We start from the raw sequence: 23314 nt of genomic DNA, 5'->3' as shown, positions 1-23314 counted from the left end.
CTTATTATTTTTTATAACCTGTAATACTTTTTTTCAGGATTCTTTGATGAATACAAATTTAAAGAACAGCATTTATTTAAAATAGAAATCTTTTGTAACAGTATACACTACCGGCCAAAATTTTGGGGTCAATAATTTTTTCCTTTTTTTTTTTTTTCTGAAAGAAATTAATACTTTTATTCAGCAAGGATGTGTGAAATTGATAAAAAGTGATATTAAAGTGATATTGTTAGAAAAGATTTTTATTTTGAATAAATGCTGTTCTTTTTAACTTTTTATTATCAATGAATCCTCTAAAAAGTATTACAGGTTCCCAAAAAAATATTAAGCAACACAACTGTTTCCAACATTGACAATAACTGAGTATCAAATCAGCATATTAGAATGATTTCTGAAGGATCATGTGACACTGAAATAAATAACACATAACAAAGAAATTTCATGTTATGACCAAACAAAATGTTTATATTTATGTTTGTATATGATACATTTTATATAAATATTATACATTTATATAAAAAAAACCCCAAAATTTCCAATTAATTCCCATAAATTCTCATAAATTCCTGTAAATTCCTGTAAATTCCCATAAATTCCTGTTAAGTTTCCAAATTGGAATATTTCCAAAATTCCCCAGGTTAAGTTCCCGTGGAAAGTTTCCGGAAATTTACCGGAAACTTTCCGCCCCTTTGCAACCCTAAGCGGTATACCTGTTTGACATTGTATCACGACATGAATGTGTATTATCATATCATGCACGTTTGCTTAACTACGCTATTGGGGAAAAAAAACAGACGGAGAATCTCACTTGCGCATACGCAACTTCTTTCCACTTGACTGCTACGCTCATGGTGTTTTCAGCATCTGCTGTCTCACTATATGAGGACATGAACATCTCCAGAGCTGCTCTAAGAGAAAGCTTAATGAGCGTTTTGTCATGTTGTTTTTTTTTTTTAATTTGAGGAAAAACCATTGTCAAATACACAAACTCAAAGGTCTGCACTACAACCCATCAAAATAAAAGTTCGGTTTAACTTTAAATTATGACAGAAATATATTACTATTGTATTTTAAAATGTACTTCTCAATATTATAGCAAGAACAATAATAGTAATAATGCAATGTATTTAAACATTATTTAAGGAATATCATTTTTTTTGTCCATGTTTTAATTTAGGAAAAACCTTTTTTCAGCTCTTTGCCAGAAAGTAAGGATAAAAGTTCTTACATTTTAATTTGATTACATTTAAAAACATTAATTAAATTGATAAAGTTTAATGCATTCATTTGATTACCACAATTTTTGATAATATATTTGTATTAAATCATAGAATATTTCTCCAATTTAATGAATTATTAATAATAAAAATAAAGTTGCTAATCAAATCGAATTGATTAGACATGCTTTTGATTATTGAAATTTGAATAAACAAATGGTTTCAAGTTTATAAAAAAAGCATTAGTTCAACCTTTTTGTTTTGATTCATTTAAGGTTCATTGTAACTGATGATAATTAAAAATTATTGATTGTTCACCAGTTGATTGATTACCGTATACCATGATATTTTCTGAGACTGTTATCATACCATGAAAATCTCATATTGTTACAACCCTAGTTTGTCTTAAAGCATATTACAAACACCACAGAGACATATAAACAACATTAAAAACTTGATTTTCACCGCAAGTGATCATTACATTGAGATAGACGGCAGCAGGTTTATTAGGCAGCTGTCACTTTAAGACTGAATGCACGGCCCTAATACACCAGGCATCCTCAAATATCGAACCACGTCTGGTTTTTGCCCAACTGTTTACGTTCATTTAAGACACAGCAGACTGTTTATGTGAATACTCCACACAATGGGTGTTTTGAATTTGAATTGTTTGTGTATTTGACCATTTAAGAGCAAAAAGCCAACTTCGATTTCGACATGTCTGAGAGAGGCAGCTTTCTCTCTGCGCGTCTTGTGTGTGTGTGTACGCTCTTTATTCATGGCTTATTGTGCTTAAAGAGTTAGTTCACCCCAAAATGAAAATTCTGTCATTAATTACTCACCCTCATGTTGTTCCAAACCTGTAAGACCTTCGTTCATCTTCAGAACACAAATGAAGATCTTTTTGATGACAGAATGCTGTCAGATTTCCTTCCATAGGCTGCCTTTGCAACTGACACCTTGACGCTTCAAAAGTTCATAAAGAGATCGGAAAACTAATCCAAATGAATCAAGCGGTTTAGTCCAAATTTTCTGAAGAGAATCGATCACTTATGATGAATAGATTTAATTTAAGCTTTTAATTTAACCTCTTCAGGAAGCTCAAATGTGCTGCGTAACCAGTGTGTGTTGGGGAAAACATTTGAGCTTCTGGAAGAGGTTTGTTCTTGTATTCAGTTTCGGATGAGCTTCTGCTTATGTTCACTGATCAGTGTTTACATGCGAGTAAAAGCCTAAATTAAATCTATTCATCACAAGAAGTGATGATTCTCTTCAGAAAATGTGGACTAAAACCCTCAATTCATATGGATTAGTTTTCTGATCTCTTTCTGAGCTTTTTGAAGCATCAAAGTGTCAGTTGCAAAGGCAGCTTCATATCAATATATATCGTGTCACCACTCAGACCTAATTTAGTATTATATTTTAAAAAATCGTAAATCATATAATTCGAAATGCAATGATGCAGAAAATCAACCTTAGCTTAGGCCTTGTTTTGATCACGTGAGGCACTGTTTTGGCCTGTTCCTCAGGTTTTACATCACTCAGAATATTAATATTACTGTCATCAGACTTGCTTTTTTTTATATGTTTTAGGCTACTTAAAGTGTGTTTGTGCTACCTTTTAAAATTAATGACATTTGCTTTGATATTTTAACTAATGCAACAACATTTATACATTTATTCACTCCCAAAATAAGTATTTGGTATAAGTATAAGTATATACGCTTTAGCTATAGTAAACTTGTTTGTTGTCTCAATTTGTACATGTATGCTCTCGGTCACATGATCAAAGCATATATTCTTGGCCATTTATATCTTTTTCCCAGATGCATGTGGGCATGTTTGGGCTGTAAAGTGTGTAAGCTGAGAACAAACTGTTATTTCCTGGCGGTGTCTGTTTACACTAAATGCAAATAGCTTTGTTGACAAAGGCTGTTGTTGGTAACTACACCCACCATTGCACAGACAATTCACTGTTAGCTTATTACTTCTATCTACACGTTGCGAATACCTTGTAGCAGAATTTGCCCTTAGTGAACAAGGTGCTACTCATTGCTATTTATATTTGCAAACTGCAAACTATATGCAAACTGTATCTACCAATAATAATATTATTATTATTATTATTATTATTATTATTATAGGAAGGACAAATGGATTTGCAACGGTTGCTTTGTCACGTCTAAATATATTGTAATTGTTTTTGTTTTCCCCCATAGAAGTGAATGGTAACTATGACCAAATAGTTATGACCAAAATGTTATATCACGATATGAGTAATTTTATTTCACGATTACGATAGTTATTTTTGCTTTAAATAATTTTTTTTAACATATTTTTTATTACCATTGAAATTTCATAATTCTTGTCACCAATTTCAGTATCACAAATTAATACTAGCCTACTTAGAAAAACTCAAGCATACTGAAGACAAGTAAACAGTTAGTGATAAAATAAGAACAAAGAAATAGACCTACCTGAAAAACTTCAAGCACTAGAAATAACAAATGCTAACCTAATTTGTATAAAGTAATCAAATGTATACAAAAACTGCATATCTTCACTGTGTAAATTAAATATACATTTATTCTAATTAAAGTGAGACTAAAGTGATTTAGTTGAGCATTGAGAGATTTTCTCTTTTTTTGTTGTTTGATTAACATTAATGACATGGATGACAGCAGGTATTTTAGGCTGCTGTCACTTTAAGACCAAATGCACGGATCCAGTATACTGTTGCACATGCGTTTAGTTTTGTCAACTATTTACGTTCACTTAAGACTGTTTACACAAGGATACTTGCAAAGAATGGCATGTATTAAGTATGTGCATTTACTACGGGTGTAACTGTACATGTATTCATTTTGAAACAAATGGTGTGGACGTCCTGGTTCGATGCATGCAGTCACATGAAAAATACAGTCAGTCACAGGTGATCCACACTCCAATCCAGAAGGGGGCACGGGCGGTAATGCGACGTTGTTTGCTACCAGTAAAAAAGCGCAGAAGAAGAGTCGATCAATCCGTATGTTTACATCTAATCTCTCAACCAGTGTTTCAACTGCGGAAAGACATCAATAAAACGGCTTGAGAATAATCTCTCACGTAGCACTACATTTACCTCAGGCAAGTCATTCAGTGTCCACAGCATGTTAGTTCACTAGAGAAATGAACTCTAGAGGGGAGCATTTTGTATATGCACTATATTATCCTATTTGTTATATTTATTTAACCTGTTAGTAATGTCTTGATTTAATGCAAGTTTAAATAAATTTGACATGTTATGACTGTAACTGTGTAAATTATATTTCAAAAATGAACTAGAGTAGAAAATCAACTTTATAATTAGATTTAGAAGTTCATGCAAAACCTGCCTTATGTGAAATTTATGGATTTTTTTTTTTTTTTGGATTTATTATATCTTAAAACAATTAGCAACTGAATTTAATAGTTTGGGCTCCGTTGTTAATTGTAACCTTTAATATTACATTACAGTAATGTGTAAGTAAGGGCTCCTTATTTAGTTTACAGCATTAGCTAATTTTTTTTTTATCCTTAAGAAAATTTTAATTATTGAATTTATTTAAACACAGAAGCACATTTGTTAATTAATTAATTGTAATAAAAGTTTGTTTTTTGTTGGGTTTTTTTGTTGTTGTTGTTGTTGTTGTTGTTGTTTTAGAAATTTTATGTATAGTTTTCCCCCTGCTGTACCAAACCCAGGGCCTAAAACTAACTTTTTGCCACACCTGCCAATGGCCAGTGACAAAATTTTAGAAACTACTGAAAATTCACAATCCTCTATCTAAAACTACGAGCTTAACTAATATCAATTTAATAGACAAATTACATTAAAGACAAGTAAACAGTCAGTAATAAAATAAGAACAGATAATCACAGTACAAGCAATAGCACCAATAAATACCATACAACAAAGACACAAATAAAATAAACATTGTTCTTCAGGCAGGTCTAATAGTTATCAGGTATCAAAATTGAATAAAGTAGGCTAATCAAATAAATAACACTGCATAGTCTTCATATCATTTTTAAAGTTCAAGAGCAGTGAGTGATTGTTTTGTTTTGTCCTTTGTTTGATTAACATTAAGAATGCAGACAGTAGCAGGATTATTAGGATGCTGTCACTTTAAGATCATGCGTTTTGTGTTTGCGTTCAATTAAGACATAACTGACCATGTTTACTAGGATACTGGCCGATATGGGCGTTTTTAATTTTGAGTGAATTGGTCCATTCGAGCACAGGAAGGCATGAAAGAGAACTCAACTTTGTGTGCTGTCCGAGAGGCGGCTTTCAGGGCGCACGCTTCAGATGTTTAAACTTCCCACACAGCGTGTGAGTAACGAATTCCCTTTTGTGTGCTCCAGCGCTTGAATATTTACATTGGAAAGGATGATACTTCAGTGGTGATGCAGCACTGACCCGTCAACTACAGATTATCATTCACATTTGTTCACATTCATGTTGTAACAAAATTGCATTGTTAGAATTCAAAAAATTATTACCGGCCAACTGGCGAGTGACAGTTTCATATGCTCACCAGCACTGATTTTTAATCGCATTTGTCGCTTGGAGAGTGTTAATTTTAGGCCTTAACCAAACCCATACCGAACCGTAACTTCAAAACAGGTACGTACTGAACCGTCATGTTGGTGTACAGTTACACCCCTAGTATTTACTTAACTGTGCTCTATGAGCAGCTGCTTCAGATGGCGCTCAGAAACCGTCTCTCTGACAGCGCCTGCATATAGCAAAATTAGTTCTCTTTTGCTGCTTACACTTGGTTTTAAACCACAATGCTTAAAAAAAAAAAAAGCATGCAAACGATAAGCTTTTGTGACCACACAGCAATGTCATGTGAGCATAACCGCGATAGAGGTGATATTTCAAAATCTCCCCTATGGTAACTGGGATTTGTTGCACCATTTGAATTTATTTGCAGCTAGTAACAACAGAGAAATGTGATTGTTTTGGCTGGCATTTTAAGTTTTCTTTTTTTTTTTTCTTCTTTTTTCTTCCAGTCCAAAGAAGAGCAGTCTTTCCCATAGGTCATCACGAAAGGACAGGGAGAGGGAGAAAGAAAAGGAAAAAGAAGTCAGGACACGCCTTCTCAGTGAGTTGCCCCTCCCTCCGGTACTTTCTGGAGGAGACCCCTCCCCTCCGCAGTCCCCTGCTCGAGTTTCCCCACCGCTTCTGCAGCCAACCTTCAAGAAGAGACCAAAGTAAGTGGCCCTGTGTTCATCATTCATTCAGGGCATTTCTGAGGAAGATTGGGTGAAATTAATATTTGGCTACTCTACTGTTCAAAAATTTGGGGTCTGATGCTTACCAAAGCAGCATTTATTTAAAGGGTTAGTTCACCCAAAAATGAAAATTGTCATTTATTACTCACCCTCATTTTGTTCTACACCCGTAAGACCTTCGTTCATCTTCGGAAAACACAAATTAAGATATTTATGATGAAATCTGATGGCTCAGTGAGGCCTCTATTGCCAGCAAGTTTACACTTTCAGTGCCCAGAAAGCTACTAAAACACATTAAAACAGTTCATGTGACTACATTTGGTTCTACCTTGATATTATAAAACGACAAAAATAGTTTTTGTGCACCAAAAAAACAAAATAACGACTTTTCAATAATATCTAGTGATGGCCGATTTCAAAACACTGCTTCAAATCTTTTGTTTCGAATCAGTGATTTGGAGCACCAAAGTCATGTGATTTCAGCAGTTTGACACGCGATCCAAACCACTGATTCGAAACAAAAGATTCAAAGCAGTGTTTTGAAATCGACCATCACTAGATATTACATTTTATTCAAATTATTTATATTGTTCGATTACCTTTACTGTAGTTTTTTGCCATGCTGTTGATTCAGTATTGGTATCGAGATATTTTAGTCCATTATCATGTCAAAGTCATAATTTTGGTATCGTGACAACACTAAATGGTAATGTGGCTGAAAAGAACCTTATAAGTTATTACTGAAGTCATGGATGCTTGAATTCTTCATTAGGTTTTTGGTAAATAGCAGAATGAGAGAAACAAATGAGGGAAGGTTTTTCTCAAGTGTCTGTCAAACGTGTGCAGGATTTGCTGTCCGAGATATGGCGAGAGGAAGCAGACTCAAACTGACTGGGGAAAGCGCTGTGTGGATAAGTTTGACATCATCGGCATCATTGGAGAAGGAACCTACGGTCAGGTGTACAAAGCAAAAGACAAAGACACAGGTGTGGTGTTTATCTGCAGGCAGCTTAATAGTTATCTTCACTGTAAATGCAGAATTATTTACTGTTATTTATTGAAGCTCTGCTTTTCTTGGCCCTCTCAGTAATTACACCAGTACATTTGCCATGGCAAAAACACAACTCTGTGGGGCTTCTTTTAAATGGCAATGCCTAAATCAACTCTCACTTCCTGTCATGGTGTTTGAAAAGAGAAGACATGCTGACAGCCTGCTGTTATGTTTTGGTCTTTAAAGGAGAGCTGGTGGCATTGAAGAAGGTGCGATTAGATAATGAAAAGGAGGGTTTCCCCATAACTGCCATTAGAGAGATCAAGATCCTGAGACAGCTGAACCATCGCAGCGTCGTCAACATGAAAGAGATTGTCACTGATAAACAAGACGCACTTGACTTCAAAAAGGACAAAGGTCTGTTTATATGCATTTGCATGTTTGCATGCAGGCTTTCAGTTTTAGTAGTGAACATGGGATGTGTTTCGTAATAAGCCATTATTCTCCTCTTACAATTTGTGGCACAAAGAGTTTTATTAGATATAAGCGATAGGAAACATCTGTTCAGACTTCCCTGAAACATCTTCATTTTCTGCCTGCATATCATTTTCTAAGCCTTTAAACCTGTATTTATTTTTGTGCATTAGGTGCGTTTTACCTGGTGTTTGAGTACATGGACCATGACCTGATGGGGCTGCTGGAATCAGGATTGGTGTCTTTCTCCCATGAGCATGTGCAGAGTTTCATGCGTCAGCTGATGGAGGGATTAGATTATTGCCACAAGAAGAACTTTCTACACCGAGACATCAAGTGTTCCAATATCCTGCTAAACAACAGGTACTAGCATGTGTTTTTAAACATGGCATGAAGATGCTCTGTGTTGTAGTGATTTAAATGTTTTTTTGTTCAGTTACACTACTGTTCAAAAGTTTGGGGTCAGTAAAATTTTCTTTTTGAAAGAAATTAATACTTTTATTTAGTCAGGATGCATTAAATTGATCAAAAGTGACAGGAACAACATTTTTAATGTCACAAAAGATTTATATTTCAAATAAATGCTGTTCTTTTGAATAATCTTGAAAAAATGGTTTCCACAAAAATATTAAGCAGCACAATTGTTTTCAACAAATATAATAGAGATGTTCCTTGAGCAGCAAATCAGCATATTAGAATGAGTTTTGAAGGATCATGTGACACTGAAGACTGGAGTAATGATGCTGATTCAGCTTTATCATCACAGGAATAAATTATATTTTAAAATGTATTAAAATAGAAAAAAAAATTCACAATATTACTGATCAAATAAATGCAACCTTGGTGAGCATGAGAGACTTTTAAAAAACAGAACAAAATCTTACTGACCCCAAAAGTTTGAACAGTAAAATGCATATGATTTTTGCATAAATTTTGCATTCTTCATTTTTTTTTTTTTTTTTTTTTTTTTTTTTTTTTTTTTTTGATCTGATAATATTTGTAATTTTCTGTTTACAAAATAAAAATGTTCTTAAAATTTATATTAGTTTTAGGGCTTTTGGAAATTGCAATCCATTCATCTTACACCTTTTTTTTTTTTTTTTTTTTTTCTCTTCTTTTTACAGTGGTCAGATCAAGCTTGCAGATTTTGGTTTGGCTCGTCTCTATAACTCTGAGGAAAGGTAAGTACATGTTAGGGTTTTCATTTCTCAGTCTTACTGCAGGTTGTGCTAAGCATCTTTAAAGGGTTAGTTCACCCAAAAATTAAAATTCTGTCATTTATTACTCACCCTCGTGTCGTTCCATATCCATGAGACCTTTGTTCATCTTCAGAACACAAATTAAGATATTTTTGATGAAGTCTGAGAGGTTTCTGTCTCTCCATAGAGATCAAACGCAACTACCACTCCAAAGTCCAGAAAGGTAAGAAAAAGACATCATTAAAGTACTCCATATGACTCCAGTGGCTTAAACTCAATTTTATGAAGAGACGTCATAATTTACCACTTTATTTACAAAAATAACGATCTGCAACATGCATTCACGAGAGCTTCAAGACGCATGCGTGCTGTGTTCAGACTCGCACGTCAACTCAACGCACATGCGCGAGTGTTCACGATTGTGTTCACGTGAGAACTGCTATTGTTGCGTGAACATGCTTTGGATAATATTATTTTGTAAATAAAGTGGTAATTTATGTGTTTTTTGCACAAAGCACTCACGTCACTTCATAAAATTGAGGTTAAACCACTGGAGTCACATGGAGTATTTTAATGATGTCTTTTTCCTACCTTTCTGGACCTTGGAGTGGTAGTTGCATTGGATCGCTGTAGAGGGACAGAAACCTCTCAGACTTAGACAAAAAAGATCTCAGTCAAAAAGATCTTAATTTGTGTTCCGGAGATGAATGTCATTCCACATCTTACAGATGTGGAACGACACGAGGGTGAGTAATTAATGACAGAATTTTTGTGTAGACTAACCCTTTAATTTCAGCTTTAAAGTTTCATGTGAGTAAACGTATAATTCCTACTGAAAATCTCTGGTGAGTAATTCTAACTTCATGGTTGTTCCTAGTCGGCCATACACTAATAAGGTGATCACTCTGTGGTACCGCCCACCTGAGCTGCTACTGGGGGAGGAGAGATACTCTCCTGCTATTGATGTCTGGAGTTGCGGGTAAGATGTTCTGTCTGTTTCCCATCTCACTACATTTACAAACCAACTGCTGTTAATGTAATAATGCTGTTTTGGTTTGTTTTTGACGTTATGTAAAGGTGTATTTTGGGAGAACTCTTCACTAAGAAACCAATTTTCCAGGCCAACCAAGAGCTTCTACAGCTTGAGCTGATCAGGTATGCTGCTCACGATTTCTGAATGTATGTGTAGTGTAGCTCGAATGCTGAAATGCTGTTACACTCCACTGTTGTCTTTGTTTTGGTCAGTCGTTTGTGTGGTAGTCCGTGTCCTGCTGCTTGGCCAGACGTAATTAAGCTGCCGTACTTCAATACCATGAGACCCAAGAAACAGTACAGACGACGCTTACGAGAGGAATTCGCCTTGTAAGTTCGACATGATTCCTAAAACACTTCCATTATTCTCTGACAGTTTTTAATGTTTTTTAAATAAGTCTCTTATGCTCACCAAGGCTGCATTTTTTTTGATCGAAAAAATACAGTAAAATTGTGAAATATTATTAGCATTTAAAAAACTTTTTTCTATTTAAATACAGTTTAAACTGTAATTTATTCCTGTGATCAAAGCTGAATTTTCAGCATCATTACTCCAGTCTTCAGTGTCACATGATCCTTCAGAAATCATTTTAATATGCTGATTTGCTGCTCAAGAAACATTTATTATTATTATTATCAATGTAGAAAACAGTTGTGCTGCTTAATAATATATATTTATTGAAATTAATTAAAAAAAATAGGATTTTTTTTGATGAATGGAAAGTTCAAAAGAACAGCATTTATTTGAAATAGTAAAAGCATTCATGTTACAAAAAAGACTTTTGATCAATTTAATGCACCTTTTTGGAATAAAAGTATTCATTTCTTTAAAAAAAAAAAAAAGTATGGACCTGAAACTTTTGAACGGTAGTATGTGTATATATGTATAAATCATTTTGATTGTGCATAATTTTTTTTATGCCATTGTTATGCTCCTGAGTACTTCTAAGTCTCTTTAGATAAACATCTGCCAAATTCATGTGTATTTATCTTTTTTAGTAACAAGTTTTACACAGTACTTCATTTATAATTCAAATCTCTCTTTATAGTCTGCCCACCTCTGCTCTTGAACTGCTGGACCACATGTTAACGCTGGACCCCTCGAGACGCTGCACGGCCGAACAGGCCCTGGCCAGCCAGTTTCTGTGTGATGTGGAGCCCAACAAGATGCCACCACCAGAGTCAGTGCACACATAAACACACATCTTATGTGATTTTAAATCTTATTATGTTAAGTTAATGACACTACATTTGTGGAGTGAGTAATAAGGTCATACAGAGTCCACCAAAAGAGCTGAGCTTTTTCTTTATTGCTACTGCAATTAAGTGTTCTTTGGCTGTTTAATATGAGTTTTAAATCAGTGTAATAATGACCAGCAGTTTCTACTTAGACATTTGTAACAATGTTTTGTAATTTTGTGGCCTTTCTTTTAGTTTGCCTCATTGGCAAGACTGTCATGAGCTTTGGAGCAAGAAGCGGCGGAGGCAGAGGCAAAGCGGAGTGTCTGAGGATTTACCTGTTGCCAAAGTTCCCCGAAAGGAACCTGCAGTAGCTTCAGGCGGGGAGAACAGCCGCCCGCCACCGAGCCCACCCCCACCACCACCCTCATCTGCCCATCCTGCACCGGCAAACATCACAGCCAGTGAGCTGGAAGGTGGGCCATGAGTTGACAGGAACCTCTGGGTTCTCTTCACCTCAAAATTACAGGCATGTAGTTAGAGGAGCTAAACTGGTTTAAACTTCAATCAGACATGGTCATACAACAAAATTAGGAGTTTTCTAAGGTGAATACGGCTTAATAGGGGAGCTTGACCTCATCTGCATGTTTCAGGGTTTTTAATCTTGGTCCTGGGGATTCACTGCTCTGCACATTTTGTATGTCTCTCTTATCTGACACAATCAGTTGAGTTCATTGAGCTCTCTCCTAATGAGCTGATGATCTGAATCAGAGCAGGGGGTCCCTAGGACCAGGATGGAAGACCACTGGCATATTTATTGTATAAAGCAGGATGAATAATGAAGCACTAATAAATGTAACTTTTCAGCTTACGGATTCAGAAACCCTACTTAGCAATTCTAAATCAGTACAATTTTCTTTCATTTCAAGTCCAACAATCAGTATTTATCATTTAAAGTTGGCATGAAATCAAAATCGACCCTATTTACTGAGCAATTCATCCGTGCAAGTTGATTCGCAAAAATTATTTTTGTAATCTTTGGTCAAAATCTGAAAATGTTTTTCCCGTCTAGAATGGCCTTCCTTCTCTGACGTCAGTTTGACGGCTTGAGCAGAACATCCCCTCATATCAGTCTGCTGCCAGCTTTGACAGTGAGCTGAATGGAATGCCCACTTTTCTAGATCCAATCAATTACTAGCAGGAAAAACAAGCCGCGCCCTCTTTTTTCTCATTCAATATTCCATTTCATTTGAAAAAATGCATCACAATACTGAAGTCGGTCGCAACTTTCAGGTCACGGTGACTTTAAATTATTTTTAATTTGAGGGCTGCTGAATATTAATACAATTTTCTTTAGTTGTTCTATTCTGTTGGACACTAAACACATTCTACACATTTTATTATTTTTTATTTTTTTAAAAAACATGATTGCTTTATTTAGGCTTTTATTCACATGAACATTCATCAATTCACACATCAGTTGTGGTAAACAGAAGCGAGAACCAATGAGGTTCATTCTCGTGTTATGCAGCACATTCGAGTTTCCGCAAGAACCAGTGAGGTTCATTCTCGTGTTACGCAGCACTTTTAGGCTTTCGCAAGAACCAGTGAGGTTCATTCTCGTGTTACGCAGCACTTTTAGGCTTTCGCAAGAACCAGTGAGGTTCATTCTCGTGTTACGCAGCACTTTTAGGCTTTCGCAAGAACCAATGAGGTTCATTCTGCAAGAGGTTTGTTCTGCACGTCAAGCAGGTTTGGTTGAGCTTCTGTTTATGTTCACTGATCAAGGTTTATATGTGAATAAAAGCATAAATTCAATATGTTCATCATATAAAGCGATCGAGTCTCTTCAGAAAATTTGGACTAAACCGCTCAATTCATATGGTTTAGTTTTACGATCTCATATACTTTTTGAAGCATCAAAGTATTAGGTGCTTAGACATTTAGATTTCATTTAAAATGTCTTCATTTGTGTTCAGAAGATGAACGAAAGCATTACAGGGTTTGTGGGTGAACTATCCCTTTATTTATTTTTTTTATAATGTTGACTTATGTCAATTAAGCTTTCTAGAACCAGAGCAGTAATGAACCATTTTACACCCTTTTACTAACCCTTTTTGTTACTTTACCATTACAATTATGCAAATAACCTCAGTAATGATTGGCTCCCAGGCAGTCCCTCGCTTCTGAAAGGTTGCAGTTTTATTATAGGTTGCAGAGTCAATATTGTCACTTCATTTTTTTTTTTTAATAAAATCCTTTTTGCAAAGCCTGCAGTAGATGGACCCTTTTCACAGACTGTGATGACTCATCTCCACAGTTATTAACATGGTAAATTTAGCAAAGGTTTTCATAATTGCATTTTTTTTTTTTTCCTCAAATTTAACATTAACATTTAACATTAAACTTTGTGTTTTATTACCTTGACATTACTGTAAACTGGTTAGCACTGCTGCATGAATATTTATAAATCAACAGCCTTTCTTTTGCTATTGGGGCAAATGGGAAAGCAAAAAATATATTTTTTTTTGTAGTTTGTCCTTCACCATTATAGAAGTTTATCCAACTATGATGACTTCTGAGAACCCCGAAGTGTGAAAAGGGTCCATTGTGATAGGTTCAATATCTTTTTCTGGTGTTTTTGGAATAATACTTGCTCTCCAGCTTCCTCATTGCTTCAGAACTGTGCAGGCCAAGTTGCTGAATACTGCGATACGTAAATGGAAAGGCGAAGATCAAATGTAACCATTTCTATGCACAGGTTTGGGAGCCGCAGCGGAGCAGTTGAACCAGACTGAGCTGGCGGTGCTGCTGAACCTGCTCCAAGGCCAAACAGACAATCTAACCATCCCGCAGATGGCGGAGTATCTCCGCAGCACCTCCTCTGAAGCCTCAACGTCAGTGCTCTCCAGCACGCCTGCCGCCCCCTCCACCCCTGAACCGGACGCCGCGCAGCAGCTCGAACTGCTCAGCCAGCTTTCCACCCTAATCCAGTCCTCTAGTGTCCCGCAGCCGTCAGAAGTCCCGCAGGAAGACCAGACCGGCCTGCTCGCGCTCCTGTTGGAGCAGCTGATAAAGGCTCCAGCGCCAGGAGCGGAGCGGGCAGACGAAAGCAACGGAGTCCGGTCGGACGAGGGTGCGGCACGAAGCAGCTCCGCTTCTGTCATGGGCGGCGATCGCGAGGGCAAGTGTTAGTTAAGTCTGTGGGGGCGGGGCCTGAGTAGTCAAATGCTGTGATTGGCCACAGCTAAAACGACGTGGCGTGGAATGTCTCAATAGCGTGCTGGTTATGTGGGACCCACCCGCATCAAAGAAACGATACGCTTTTCTTGCAGAGTTGTCTCCTTTTTTTTTGTTGTTGTTGTTGTTTTCTTCCTAAAATCTTACAAAGGGGGGAAACATTTAATTAGTTGGAAGACTGCAAGCTAACGAATAGAGAAATAAATTGTCATGTTTTTTTTGAAAATCCAGATGTTTATTTTCTGTTTTCGTGAACTTCCACTGAGTTTTTACAGTCTTGCAGTATTTAGTTTTATTTTCATAGGAACAAAATCTCCAGAGCACCGTCTGCGTGTCATTCTGCGTCGGTGCCCAGCAGACATTTTGTGTGCGAAAATATGCTCACAGACAGAATGTTGGAGCTCTTCATCTATTGGCACACACTGCAAGTCCCTGAGAGATGGTTACAGTGTTTGCGTTAAATTCTGTCACTCTTTTAAATCCAGATTAAACAGTCCTGAAATAAAGAGCCGTTTTGGACACATCTCTACTTATGTGTGTCTGTTCTAGTACACTCAGAAAACAACACCTAACTGGAGTAAGCTAAGTTTTTCGACCGCTGACTTACACGCATCATTATACCTCTCATACCGAATTGGTTTAGCACAACTGGGTGAATCTTAAAATCCTGTCAAGAACTTGCCAGTGGCATATTTCACCTTAAAATTGAACATTTATATTTTGCATAAAGAAAATACTTTAATTAGGACCATGAAGTGTTTGTTTTTGTTTTTTTTTTGCATTGTGACATTATTTTCATGACAATTAAGAGCATATCCCCTGTAATGCGAATATATAATAAAAATAATAAAATAAAACATTTAAATAGTAATAAAAATATAAATAATAAAACAAAATATACAATAAAAATTATATATATATAATTGTTATATTTTTTATATTTTATAAAAATAAAATATAAAAAATATTTTATATATTTATATAAAATAAATAAATCTCTATAAGTATTTTATAGATCACGATAGCATTTTTTGTACCACCGTAAATTTGCTAATTTAAAAAACAATTTAATTACATTTTACAGAATTAAATATTACCATTGCGAAAATTGGATATGACAAAAAGTGAAACGTCTAGATACTTTATGGTAATGAGAGGCAGAAAATATGCTTAATTGAATTTTATATAAATTTAAATTCAGTTTATTTGAATTTATGATGTCATCACATGCAATAAATCTTCATGCAAAATATAATGAATTTCTTTGTTGATTTTTGGGTAAAAATATGAAGCGAACAAATTCTTGGCACTTTTTATAAGATGAATCCATTTATTTGTGAATGAAACTGGATCTCATCTAAGAGAGATGTTGCTTTTGCCGGTGTAATCCGGCTTAATGAAGTCTAATTAAGATCGGCTGACCTTGACCTGCCAAATGAAACAATCCAGCTCATTTTTGTTCCAGCTCACACGCTTTTGTCTTCACTTTCAGTTCCTCATTGGTCGTTTTCTTTTCTCTTTGCCCTCTTCCTCTATCACATGGTCTTTGGGTTTTAATCTGTGAATACACAGGAATACACACTGTAATAAAAGCCTTATTGTGAGATGAGTGTCAAATAAATTATAGCTATACTGCATATTTTGTCCTCACCCTTATCAATCCTGTTTTCTTTTATGGAGAAAGAAAGGAGTTTATTTTTATTTTATTTTTTGTATCATCAGATCAGACCTCTCCAGCAAACTGGTACAATAGTTTGGAGACTTTCATCAATGTAGTTACTGTGTGTGATTGTGAACTTGATGCTCACTGGTGCAGATATATATAGTATAATAATATTAGACTAAAATTTAGACAAACTACAGCTGCAATATAAAATGCACAATCCGTTTTAATAAGTTACATTTAAGTATTTCTTATAGTGTAAAGGGGCATTTTGCATAATCTAATTAACTTCCACAATCCCTAAAAAAAAATCTTCTCACATAAGCATCTAGAGATTTTATAGACGGTTTCTCCTCTCACCTCGACCGAATGTATCGATTTCAGGTGGCTGGGATTTGGTTAATTCAATGTCGTGTTGGAGCACAGAAGTCTCGAGGACTGGGCATGAGCAGTTGCCTTATTTTAGGTTATGAATAAAGTTTTCTGATATTAACTACAGTCAGATTTTGTGTGTGTTTAAGTTTGGATGACACTATCAAATTGTTTTTAATAGTAATATTAATTTAATATTTTTGTCATACCCAGTGAATAGCCTTATAAAAAACATCACAAATGTATAGTGATAGCCCCTTTATCTTTTAGATTAACAATTTGGATGTTTAAAAACTAAAAAGCTTTACCGCCATCTACAGTCAGTTCTAAATACTCAAGTCAAAGAAAACTAAATTATATATAATTACACTCCAAAATGGCAAAAGCAAAGTCTAAAATTAGAATTGATTATTAGAATTAAAACTGTAAGAGACATTTGTTAGAACAATATTTTATTTAACATTTTAAATATATAGATTATAATAAGACTATGAATACAATAATAGTCAACAATGGTTTTGTAACCTAAATAATAATGAATTTTGAAAATTCATGAATAAAACATGTAGATGTCCCATAAACAAATCCACGAGGAGAAACAGAAAAATGCAGTGCTGCAAATGAAGTTTCAACAGTTCTTTACATTATCATCATCATCATCATTAGAGATGTTTAAATATGTGATAATTCTCATGATTATTTGGCAAAATTACCCAACATTTGCAGCGTATTTTCCAAAATTTGTATTAAAAAACATCTTTAGTGGCTGCAACCAGTTCATGTAGGTCATTAAGTTCATTTAAAAGCAGTGCGGAGGAGGTTTAGCCCAGACCTGCAGAACTGCCTCAATGCTGAATAACTGGTCGAGCGTCAGGCATGGATTCATTTTAGGATGACTTCTCTATTAGCTTAGAGACAGTCCAACTGCTTCAAAAGCATTTTAGGCATACAGACGTGGGTGTTTGCTCATCGTATTAGTGCATGTCTTAACTGTGATTCAGCTGGAGGTCATTGAAAGAGGACTAATTTCTGATGCAGATTTACTGCAGGAATGATAAATCATGAATACCTTGCTGACTAATAGAAACAAATTACATCCATTTATTAACTGATTTATAAACATAAATTGAGACAGACATCACTCCCCCTGTATACATGTATTAGGTTTAGAATAAATAAAACAACTGAAGCATTAGAATTATCGTCCGGTGAAGAGTCACGTTATATAAATCTAGCAATGCTGTATTCATCTTTGAATAGCAAACTAAAATGGTAGTAATTATATCATGAATTTATTGATCAATATAGTGATTTGTGTCTGACTCTTGTCTTTTTTTCTTGTCAGCAACTTGATGCATTAGCAAAGTCTAAACTAGCCATCAGTACCAAACTATTTGAGAGCATCATTTACCATTATAACAGCTAAATTATATGCTAATATTTACTATTATTATTTACTATTAATAATTATATACTATATACTCAAATAAGAACACTTTTATACTCTACAAATTTGAAGATTTAAAATGTTAAAAAAATACTTTCAAATGTTACACGTTTAACAGAATTATATAAAATGAAATGTGCTAAGAGGAAGTAAAGCTGTTATTTGCTTGAGTGAATCATAATTCCTCCATGCAGGTTCATATTTTGATACCTGTTTAATACTGCTCCAGAATTTGAATGTAAATAAGTGTCAAAATCATATATATATATATATATATTATTATTTATTTATTTATTTATTTTTATTTTTATTTTTTTAAAATAAGTACAGCCGTGACCAAAAGTATTGGCAGTGACATAAATTTTGTTTTGCAAAGTTTGTTGCTTCAGTATTTGTAGATTATTTTTTCATGTTTCTATGGTATACTGGAAAACAAAGATAAGCATTTATATCTTTTAAATTGGCCAAAACATTCAATATGTACAAAGAATCAGTATTTACAGTGTTGACCCTTCTTCTTCATAACTGCAATTCGCTCTGGCATGCTGGATATCAGCTTCTGGGCCAAATCCTGACTGATGGCGATCCATTCTTGCATTATTAGTGCTCAGAGTTGATCACAATTTGTGGACTTCTGCTTGTCCTCTGGCCTTTTGAGGACTGACTACAGGTTCTTTATGGGATTTGGGAAGTTGCCTGGCCACGGATTCAAAATTTCAATGGTGCTCCATCATGCTGGAAAATGCACACGGATCATCACCAAATTGCTTCTGGGTCGTTTCTGCTCCTGTTTTGATACCATTCTTTATTCATGGCAGTGTTTTTGGGCAGAATTGTGAGAGAGCCCACATATGGATGGTCTCAGGATGCTTCACTGTTGGGTGACACAGGACTCATGGTAGTGTTCACCTTTTCTTCATCAGAGAAAATAACTTCTAAGTCTTCAGCTGTCCAATCCTTGTACTTGCTGCAGAATTTCAGTCTGTCCTTGTTTTTCTTTGCTTCCCTTCTTGACACCAGGCCGCTGTCCAAAAGTCTTCAGATGCACTCACACCCACCTGCTGCCGATATTGTGCAGCTCTGCACTTGCAGTGATACGATTCTGTAGCTGACTCCTCAGGAAGAGACCGTTCTGGCGCTTTCTGGACACTCTTGGAAACGCTCCTGAATCTTTCTTCACTGCAGTTGAACCTCTTTCCTCGAAGTTCTTGATGATCCAGTAAATGATTCTTCAGTTTCAATATTCTTTACAGCAATTTCCTTGCATGTTCCTTGCACCATTTTGATGCAAAACGATGATCTTTCTTTGGAGGCAACCATTGCTAACACTAGAACACAATCATAGGAAGTGCTTCTTCCCTCCTTTTATAGCAATCAGTCTGCTTTTTTAATCCAAACAAAATGATAGAGTAGATTCTCCTGACTAGTACTTGTCCACACTGTCCCATGTGCTGATGATGTGATTAGTGAAATGATGTTAATGGGCCATTTTGTGCCAGGGCAAAAAAACAGTAAAATTTGGGTTGTTGTGATCAAAGTTCATTTTTTGGCCAATGACACTTTTTGCAATTATTTAAAATTACGGCTGTCAAAATTAACCTGTTAACTCATGAGATTAATTTGTTCGGTTTAATGCAAAATAATTAACGCAGCATCCGTTATTTTCCATCATCCTTTAGCTAGCTTTACATTATATAATCACACTCTTATTCGTGAAAAAGCTTTTAAACCATTCAAGCGTTACAAGACAAACTCAGTACGGTATTGGTGCGTTGTCTGTGTGACACACACGACTCGTTCGCACAGAAAGCCACTTCAGACAGTGCGTCGGCCACGTTGAGTTCTTTCACACTTTAACGGACAACAACACAAAAATTGTCAAAATTACATTTTTTTTCCTCATAAGCTCAGTCTTAAATGAATGTAAAGAGTTATGAAATGGGGTGTGTGTCAGATCCACATCATGTGCCGCAGGTCTTAAAGTGACGGCAGCCTAATAAACTCGCTGCTGTCTGTCATTAATGTTAATCAAAGAACAAAAGAGAAAATCAAATCACTCACTGCTCTTGACTGAACAACTTTTTGTAGCTTTAACCCTTAAATGCATGAATGTTTCACCAATCATTCTTACATATGTTTGAGGTCGCGAATGTGAGCCCATTCGTGATCTCGAACGTATTCTCAAAACTATAATTTTCAACATCTTCAAAATCAATATTTTGATCACTGATAGCTTCACCAGATCCATCATCAAGTGACAGTGACGCTCATATTTGATTGCAATCAGGACTTCCTCTGCAGTAAATCGCTGAGCCATTTCATGTTTTGCCTATTCTTTCGTTTTCTGTTTGAATGAAACATCACTTCATCGATGTGTATCAGACATTGCCACCTTGTGGAATAAAGGTGAATTGCGCTTATTCCGTCATCAAAGATTCAATTGTTGTGCAGAATAAAAAATACATACACTGTTACACACCTCGGGTCGTTAGCGACCCTATACAATTTTTTACAAAAATGAATAGGAAAATAGGCAATCTTTTATAATTTTATGATTTATTTTCTTGTCATATTCTTTATAATGAATTGATTGAAGAATACTAAGAAGGTTGATGTCTAACTTTGAAAAATAAATGAGGAGGAGGGTAGTGAATGACGTCCCGAGTTGATAAAGACCCGAGGTATGCATTTAACGGTTAATAAAAATTAATCTATATTTAATTTATAATTTATGCAGCGAAAACTGTGAAGTGTTCAACTATTCAATTTCTGTATATCCTGTTAGATCATACTGTCTTTGTTATTTCTACATTAATTTGGAGATTGAATGTGAAATTACAATATAAAAATATATTAAAAACATAAATATTTGGTGCGATTAATCGCGATTACAGAAAAAAATTTGTGATTTAGTTATTTTTAATCAATTGACAGCACTATTTAAAATGCATCTGATCAGTTTGCACAACAATCTAGAAACAATGTGAATCAACACCACAACAACTGAAGCAGCAAACTTTGTCAAACTAAATCTGTCGCTGTCGATACTTTTGGCCACATCAGTACATTTTATTCCTTTAAAAATTAATAGTTTAATAGTAATAATCTTTAGTTATTTATAACTTAATCAAATGTTATGTTTTGTCTTACTCAGTATTTTAAGTTAAGTGTAATAAACACTTGAGTTTAACTTAAAGCTGCAGTCCGAGCTGAAAATGATCCAAAATCAATTTTAACCAGCCAGTGTTCAAAACTATCTCCTTACCTTAGCCCGATTCACAATGGTACACTTGTAATAATGTGTTCTAATTGGAGTGGTACTGGTAGGTTTCCGTGGGAAATTTGAACATGCCACCATTCGCCTTTGCGTCATTACGTCACGTCTCTTTACGTAAAGGAGGAGTCCCAGATAGTAGGCTATATCATGTGAGGATGCTGAAGGTGACGGATCATTTATAGCCTTTTCTCACAGCAGCTGGAATAATTCAACTTATCATTTTGATGGCGAATTGTATGGTATGACAAATTAACGTTAGAGATTAACTTTAGAGTCTGTACAGAGATTGAAATCTACAGGTAATGCTAATACACACTAAATACACGTAGTCACGCAATGCTGATGTTGTTAACATTAACAATTTGAGAACAAAGTATAACAATAATTTGCACGGTTTGATGTGATCCGAGCTAAGCGATCGTTAGATTTAATCACGATTGTCAGCGTGATTTACTGTAATGCTTTTTTTCCTCAGTTGGTCAGAACATAAGTGGCAGATTTGTTACTTGTTCAGATGGCATTTTCCAGTGAAAATTCTTATTTTGGTCATACTTCCAAGAATACAATCTGTGATTCCGAAGTACAGTATCCACCGGTGCGGTGACTGACAGCCACACATTCTCCTCAAAGCGTTAGATTCATCCGCGCTGAGGAGCCGTGCCGATACACAACCCACGTAAAGATAATAATTCCACAAATAACTGCAATTGCAGGTTTCAAACAGAGATGGCGACAAAGATGCAAAACTTATGGGCTGCAGCTTTAAAAATGCAAAAAACTGATGTAATTGCTTACCTCAAATTTGAGTCATGCTAACTTATTAGGGTTTACAGTGTAGTAATATTATGTATTCCTTAATAGCAGTAATAATATTTTTTATTGCTGTAGCTTGTGTGTCTGTGCTTGAAATGCTGTGAATTCATCGATTGACCATAATAGTGTCTTGTGTCTAACTTTTTGTCCTGCGCAGATGCTGCAAAACACGCTCAAGGAGTTACTTCAGACGTAGCGGCGACCCTTCTCCAGCTCATCTCCCAGCAGGCCTCGGACAGCAGACGTCCTCCTGCAGACCTGCATCCCAGTCGGGGTCCCTCCTCTCCCCTAAACGCGACCCCACCGCCAGCTTCCTCTTACGCCCCCTCGCCCGCCGCAGGCCTGGCAACCGCTGCTACAGAAACTCAGTTCACCCAGGACCAAGACTTGCGGTACACCCTGGGAGGAGCTGCTGGCCCTTCCTAAATCGTTGCTGTGAACTTTATCTTTTGGTTGTTTTCATTTTTGCTTAATGTGCTTTACATGTTAAACTTCCGTTTACTACTCATTAATGTATTTCTTTCTTCCGTTAAAGGAAAAAGTGAATGTTAAAGGAACTGTTCATGAATGCGAATGGATGATGTTCATCCCTCCCAACGATGTACAGCATTATTTGAGGGCCGTCTTTTACTGCAACAGTCTGTGAGTTTTAGCCATGTGCAATTTCCTTTAGGGCTGCGTAAGTGTATTTAAATCAAGCTACTTTCTCTGAAAGACGTTTCTTCCTTTAGTGCTGATATGAAGCAAGGGACTCGTTCCGGCTTGAGCTACTTCGTCCTTTCTGATTCAGTACAAAGGCAGAAGGAGAACTTGAAGTAATTTGCAGTACTTGAGTGAGGCCTTCTTTTTCAACTATTCATATAAGCTTGTGCTAAAGACGCGTTTTTATTTTGATTTTTGGTGGGTGGAAAATGTGTGTCCTTATCCAAATATTATCGTCAGGACCACATGGTTGAGCAAAGTTCATTTAGTTCGAAGGCATCTTCAGAAAGACACTGAACTGAATTAAATTTTAGCAACAGAATTGCCATTTTGATTTGACACCGCCAAATGTACATGTTGTAAAATGATAATAAATGTAAAATGTGGCTGAGTAAAATGTGCCTGCTACATTTTATGTAAATGTATTATAAATATATGCATGCCAG

The 23314-nt window shown here is 35.6% G+C and overlaps 1 protein-coding gene across 6 annotated transcripts in view; it reads left to right on the top strand.

Moving 5' to 3' along the window:
- cdk12 (cyclin-dependent kinase 12) overlaps positions 1 to 23313 on the top strand; it is a 31287-nt gene extending 7974 nt beyond the window's left edge. Inside the window, exons 3-16 of one of the 6 annotated variants that reach the window (XR_007926576.1) lie at positions 6258 to 6458; positions 7326 to 7465; positions 7717 to 7887; positions 8118 to 8307; positions 9069 to 9125; positions 10021 to 10122; positions 10221 to 10298; positions 10389 to 10505; positions 11225 to 11356; positions 11610 to 11830; positions 14116 to 14538; positions 22324 to 22558; positions 22702 to 22808; positions 22898 to 23313. Coding sequence is in view for 4 of the 6 variants with exons in the window: in XM_051873203.1 (XP_051729163.1) it covers positions 6258 to 6458; positions 7326 to 7465; positions 7717 to 7887; positions 8118 to 8307; positions 9069 to 9125; positions 10021 to 10122; positions 10221 to 10298; positions 10389 to 10505; positions 11225 to 11356; positions 11610 to 11830; positions 14116 to 14538; positions 22324 to 22592 (2101 nt within the window). In the remaining 2 variants the exon portion in view is untranslated. Of the gene's footprint in view, positions 1 to 6257; positions 6459 to 7325; positions 7466 to 7716; positions 7888 to 8117; positions 8308 to 9068; positions 9126 to 10020; positions 10123 to 10220; positions 10299 to 10388; positions 10506 to 11224; positions 11357 to 11609; positions 11884 to 14115; positions 14539 to 22323 lie in introns of those variants that run through there. The other 5 variants (XR_007926575.1, XM_051873204.1, XM_051873203.1 and 2 more) reach the window with 5 other exon arrangements.
- Position 23314: the final 1 nt, after the last annotated feature.

This window comes from Ctenopharyngodon idella, chromosome 19, assembly GCF_019924925.1.
Source record: "Ctenopharyngodon idella isolate HZGC_01 chromosome 19, HZGC01, whole genome shotgun sequence".
NCBI lineage: Eukaryota > Metazoa > Chordata > Actinopteri > Cypriniformes > Xenocyprididae > Ctenopharyngodon > Ctenopharyngodon idella.
Note: the sequence above shows the minus strand (reverse complement) of the source record. Positions and strands in the feature narration are given on the sequence as shown.